At 42.6% G+C, this 6,000-nt stretch overlaps 1 protein-coding gene across 10 annotated transcripts in view; it reads left to right on the top strand.

The window, feature by feature from the left end:
- The first annotated feature begins 1,878 nt into the window (after window positions 1–1,878).
- PDE1C (phosphodiesterase 1C) overlaps window positions 1,879–6,000 on the top strand; it is a 196,611-nt gene continuing 192,489 nt past the window's right edge. For all 10 annotated transcript variants that reach the window (XM_027655952.1, XM_027655951.1, XM_027655958.1 and 7 more), the window contains exon 1: window positions 1,879–2,005. In XM_027655952.1, coding sequence (XP_027511753.1) covers window positions 1,905–2,005 — 101 coding nt within the window. In that variant the 5' untranslated portion in view covers window positions 1,879–1,904. The remainder of the gene's footprint in view (window positions 2,006–6,000) is intronic.

Here is a 6,000-nt window from a genome sequence, read left to right as displayed (position 1 = left end):
TTCGGTCAGTGCAGTTCTGCTACCACTTCTCAGTATCTCTTGCTGCGGCTCACAGTGAAGAAACATCTCCTGGCTCAGCTACAGATACTTAGTCCAGTCTTACACTGTTCCAAGTCCCTGCAGCCCCCAGTCGGGGGCTGGGGGGGCCAGAGCCCCCTTCAGGGGGCTCCTGCTGCTTCTCCTCGTGGCTTTCGCAACATGGCTACCTCTTCCAACAACAACTAACCTTCTCTTCCATTCTGCTTGTGATATGTTTATATTTTGCAGAAGCACTCATTGGGTAAAACCTCAAAACTTCAAGGGTCACCACCCCCTGGGGTTTTACCATTTTATGACTGCAGGGGGAAAACTGTTAACAATTGCAGCAGCACTTAAGAACTACTCCTGGGAAAGGATTTAAACTGCTTGGAGTGATGACTGATACAATTTAGCACTTAGCAATGAGAAGGAAAACAGTCATATACAACCAGTTTTCTGAAAAGCAACATCAAGTACTTCAGAGACTTGCCCTGGACCCTAGGGTGTTGCAGGTATATGATTAAATGTCATGGCAAGGAAGAGGTGACTGCCTGAGGTGCTAATTCCTTTGCTGCCGGCTCTGTGTCTCAGATGATAACTTTTGCAAAATGTAATGAAATGTGTAAAGACATTTTGACAGTTATTTTCCCTCTGCTCTGCTGGCTTTGGCTGAGAGCACCACATTAATAACCTTAACTAAAGAGAGGCACGCAGGGATCTTAGCAGAGTTTGAGAGGTGATTGATTGGGTTGGTGCAATGAAGTAAATTCCTCTTCTTCCTGCTGCCCAGAGCGTGAACACTGCAGTTGTAGAGAGGCACGTCCCATACCTTGGTCCCTGATGTACTAGGGTGCTCCAGGGGACCCAGAGGCAGGCATCCTATTTTAACCTCCACTGTATGAACCCATTACTGAAAGACACTGATACATCTGTGACTAATGTGTTGGGCTTGTTCTCTCTTCAGTGTACTAACTTCCGCTGCCGTATTCCGTGGGGCTTTAAGCAATGGCACTTTACTGATTTGTTCACTTTTAAAACTGGATTTTGCCTCAGTTGAAGCCTTACAGCCCCTGCTGTGTGTCACTCAGCAAAGCAGACTGACTGCAACGAAGTAGATGGCTGTTTACCAGAAGTGGGTTGCTCACTTTCTGTAATTTACTTTTTTTTTATTTAATGCTTTGGCTTGCTTGGGTTTTTAATCAGAGTACAGGAGAGAAGGAGGCAAAGAGGGAGACAGAGAGGAAAGCAGTTCTTGGGCTATGTTGACAGACAACTGTTTCCTCAGTTGTCAGGTTTTAAGCCTGTCGGCAGCGCTGCTGGTAAATGGAAAAGAAATAATGCTAGGGCGGGGAGGGCGAGGCTGACCTGACGGAGACTAGAGCGGAGGGGCTGTGTGCTGTCACTATCACGGCGGCAGGCAGCCTGGTACGGCAGCGCCGCAGTCCCGGTTACTCCGGCAGCTGCCCGACTCCCCATAGCTGCCCCTACAGACAGCTCACTTGTCAGCAAGGGATTTTCTTCCCCTCCTCCCTTGATACGGATCCCTCAACTGGTATTATGGATTGTATCCTTGGCTTATTGCAATAAAAAAACAAAACAAAAAACAAGGGAAAAAAAATCCCTGTGATTTTTTTTGGGATTGCAATCTGGAGATGAGCCTTTGATTCTCTCGGTCAGCCCGAGAATGGTTGCATGTTGGCACAGCTGCCCCCCGCGTACACCTGAGCGCTCGCAGCTTGCCCCCGCAGCCCCACTTGCAGGGAGGGAGGGAAAGTATCTGCCAGAAACGTTAGCTGCTCCTGGGCAGTGCTGAAGGTGGAGCCTGTGCATGCGTAGTGGCAGCAGCCGCCCTCTCAGAGCTTTAACAAAAGAGGTAACCTGCAGCTATGGAATCACCGACTAAGGAAATCGAAGAATTTGAGAGCAACTCTCTGAAATATCTGCAGCCAGAGCAAATAGAGAAAATCTGGCTTCGTCTCCGAGGCTTGTAAGTAGTACTTTTTTTGTTGTCTCTTCCAATTTCCTCCAACTGTAAAAATTATTGTAGTACTTTATTTTTTCTTGCTTGCTTGTACGTTCAGAATCTCCCAGGAGTTTCCACACCTGTTCTCCATAAATACAGTGACTTAATCTTAGCAAAATGTCAATTTACTTCTTTAAATTGAACTGCTTCTTAAATTGAACAAACATTTTCAAGTGGGAATGTAGAAATGTCATTAATGTAGCATTTTAAGATATAGGCAGTTACTGAGATGGTAGTTACTTTGGGTGTTATACTAGAAAAGTTTTGTTGTAGCCTGAATGGTACTTAATTGAATTCTGGTTTTGATGCAACATAGAGAAGACTTTCCCCCCACCATAAATGTACACAATTTTTGACACTGACATGATTAATAAGAACAAAATAGGCAGAGAAGGCACAACTGGAATACAACTGGAATAGCATTTGTAATGGTAGGAAATTCATCTTCCACTGATTGGATTGTACATTTAGCCTGACTTGCCATGAAATAACCGGACATTGCCTCCTGAGTAAAAAAAAAGTACCTGTGCTTAGAGAACTTGGCACTGCAGAGCAGAAAAAGTTGTAGAGTCTGCTAGCTTATTTAGAAGCAATATCTGGTGTCTTTTTCAGATTCTCGGTATGTAAAATACTATCTACCAGCAATAAGATCCTTTACTGGCAGCAAACCATTTATTTGTCCATCAGTTTTTGGCCAAGGAAAAGAGGAGCATTACTGTGTTAAGCTACATACCTTTCTAAGTTCAGAACTGTTTGTGTTTGTTTACTTTTCTTCAGCCTTACATGCTTGAGTTATTAAAATTTTAGCCCTCAAGGGAAAGGCTGGGGAGAAGGAAACAAGGAGGCTTGGAAACAGCAGAAGCAACAAAATGAAGGAAGAGTAGGCTAATAACTGAAAACAAATAGGTCCAAGTTAAATCTGAGTTGCTCTTTGAGTGCTATTTTATGTGAGAAACGACAGAATATATTGCAAAGCATATCCAAAACTTGTGAGGGACTCCAAGCAATCTATGAGATATGCATGAATATGTATTTCTTTCAAGGCATCACTCCAGGAAGCCTATTGTGTGAAGGAACTTAATCAAAGCAGATAACAGCTGTTTTGTAAGCCTTCCAAATAGAAGAGCTACACAAAACAAGCCTTTAATTTTTTTAATCCGTGCCATGCTGTAGTATTAGGATTTCTTGAACTTCTGTCTAATATGGAGTTAAGGAGCATGCTGATTTGGATTCCACCTGGAGTTCTTAGGTAATTGTTCAGCAGCATTGTTGTTTGGGATCTCTCTTGCAGTTAGTACAAGCTCTGATCTCTTCTACCTTTTGAAAAGTTAGAAAAACTTGAGGACTTATTTTAGATGCGTAATAGCTAAATCTCAGGCTGTTTTTCAGTATAGCCCTCTTTGTCAGTGTGAGTGTAACAAACATGTCTCTTCTTCTTTGTGTCAAGATTTCTTTGCCTAAAGAGGAGAAAGATTTTTTTTCTGCAGAATTCTTGATCCCAAGATGGAAACTGAAATGTGTTCTGTAGATTTTGCATTCCCAGTTATTTTATGGAGGCTTTTAGTTCATGTATACACACACACACAACTGTTTGCAAACTGAGGTTTGGCATCATGTTTTGTGTTTTTTTCTTGTCTGTCTTTATGCATGCTTTTATGTGTAAGAAGAACGATCACGTGCACAACCCTCTTAATTAAATCTTAAATAAAATGCTTCAGCCTGGAGAGGTCAAATACTGCTTGAGAAGACACCTTTCTCCTCTGCCACTAGTACACTGACAGCCATATCACACAGAAATTAGTTACAAGGCACAGCAGTGCTACCAGAGCACTCTTACAGAGGTAGTGAGAGAGGGCATGATGCTGGCTGAAGATGCCTGAGGAGTTGTAGTCTGCAGCATACAGATATCCAGATACCCAGTAATTTCATTGTGATACCTCTCCTTAAATGGGAAGGGTTGTGATGATTTAAATAGTCTGAGGTGCTAGGCATGGTGTTAGACACCTCCTTGGTAGGACTTCATCTGTGACAACTCTGGTACCTTCTCACCCCCCATGCCCCAGCTGGTGTGTTACTCACAATGACTTCATGGACAAAACAATATCCATCACCTCTTTCAATATTTGGCTTTTCTAGAGGACCAGGAATGGGGCTCTTTTAATTTTCACTCCATCTCAGCCTGCTTGGTTTGAAGGGAATGGAAACCCAAAGGCTGCTGCAAAGGGGTGGTTAAGTTGAGGCTCTTTTCAGATGCCCCTAATGTAGTGTATTTTCTGTTTAAGCAAGTCTAGTGGGGGCTTTTTTTGCCACGAGCCTGGTACTGTTCTGTCACGGAATCACAGAATATGCTGAGTTTGGAAGGCACCCACAAGGATCATTGAGTCCAACTCAGGCCCTGCACAGGACCATCCCTAAGAGTCACACCATGTGCCTGAGAGTATGTTCCTCTTGAACTCTATCAGGTTTGGTGCTGTGACCGCTTACCTGGGGAGCCTGTTCTGTCCTGCAGGATGGCTGGCCTCTGGAGGTTTGGGCATGGAATGTATACTTTCAAGGTATAGGGAGGTATTGGACAGCAGGGAAGGACAGATTTTTTGTGAGGCTGAAGCAAGGTGTCTGTTGCAACATGAATCATATGTTGCTCTGAAAACCAGACAAGATACTGAATTTGTCTCTGGAGTGGAGAGTTTGCTTCTCCTTTTCTCTTTCTATCTTTCCAAGATGTGGTTTCTTAGTCAGGAAAGCCTGGTTGATTTGTAAGCACAGCAGTGTGAGGCAGTGGTTGTTACGCCATATAGAAGTTCCTTTTGCTTTAACTGTTTAAGAATGAGCTAAAATACTAATGTATTGAATGTACTGTACTGACTGTAATGTACTGAAATGTTTTTACTTGACATATATGTATTAATGGTGTAATGATTCTGTGCAGTAATTTATATGAGAAACAAGTCAGTGGACCTATAGTGTTTTCTCAGGTTTAAGGGGGTGTGGTAAGTTGCCTCATTGGGTAAGTCAGCTGTGGCAAAATCTTTGGGTGTCTCTAACCAGAGATTTATGAAATAAATGTTGCCTTTTACATATGACCTATTAGATATCAATTTAAGTTTAGTCACAGCTTACAAAAAGAATCTTTTAGTGATTTATTATTAGTAAGCTTTGAGGAAAGCTTTCTGAATAAGCCGTTGTTGGGCAAAGGTACTACTAGAGGATTTCCTTGCAGAAGAGGCCTCCTAGGAACAAACCTGCTTCAGAGTTTTAACAGCATCATAAATGAATCAAACTGCAACAGCTTCAGTCCCTTTAAGGATATCTAATAGGGCTTTTTCTTTTGGCTGCTAGAGACTTACATATGAGTCCACCTTCCAGTCTCCAGTGATTGCTAATAATTTTGCTAAAATTGAGACCTTCTGCTCTGCAAAACTTATCAGTTAAGATTAGGTGAGAGCCATGACAGTCCACTGTTGGCAGCAGAGCTTGGAGACACTATTTCAAAACACGTGGTTTCAAGATTGCTTGGTTGCTTTTCAAGCTGACGGTTTCTCTAGGGAGGTAAGGGCAGTGGTGGTTTTGTTGTGGTGTTCTTCTTTTAGCACTTGGAACCCTAGCTGTGGGACTTGAACTCCCATCTGCTAGCTACAACTCTTAAAACTTCACTAAGTGGCTTCAATTGCTTCCTGATTTCTCAAGAACAGAGAAAGCATTGAAGCCCTTTTCAACACTAGGATTAGATGTTGTGTCTGAGGACATTGAAGAATGCAGAGGTAATATATCCAAAGAGCTTTGTGAGTTTCAGTAGGGATGTGCTAGTTTACAGCAGCTTGGAGATATTTTTTGGTTTGATTTTGGTTCCTTTTATGCAGAAAAATAAAACCTTTGTTTCTAGCTATTACAGTAGTACTGGCATCACTGGCATCTGCTGGTGCCTCTGCAGTGCTTTAAGCATTGCACGAGGAGAGGAG

This window comes from Corapipo altera, unplaced genomic scaffold (assembly GCF_003945725.1).
Source record: "Corapipo altera isolate COAL_440 unplaced genomic scaffold, ASM394572v1 59, whole genome shotgun sequence".
NCBI classification, from domain to species: domain Eukaryota; kingdom Metazoa; phylum Chordata; class Aves; order Passeriformes; family Pipridae; genus Corapipo; species Corapipo altera.
This window is presented reverse-complemented; position numbering and strand designations above follow the sequence as displayed.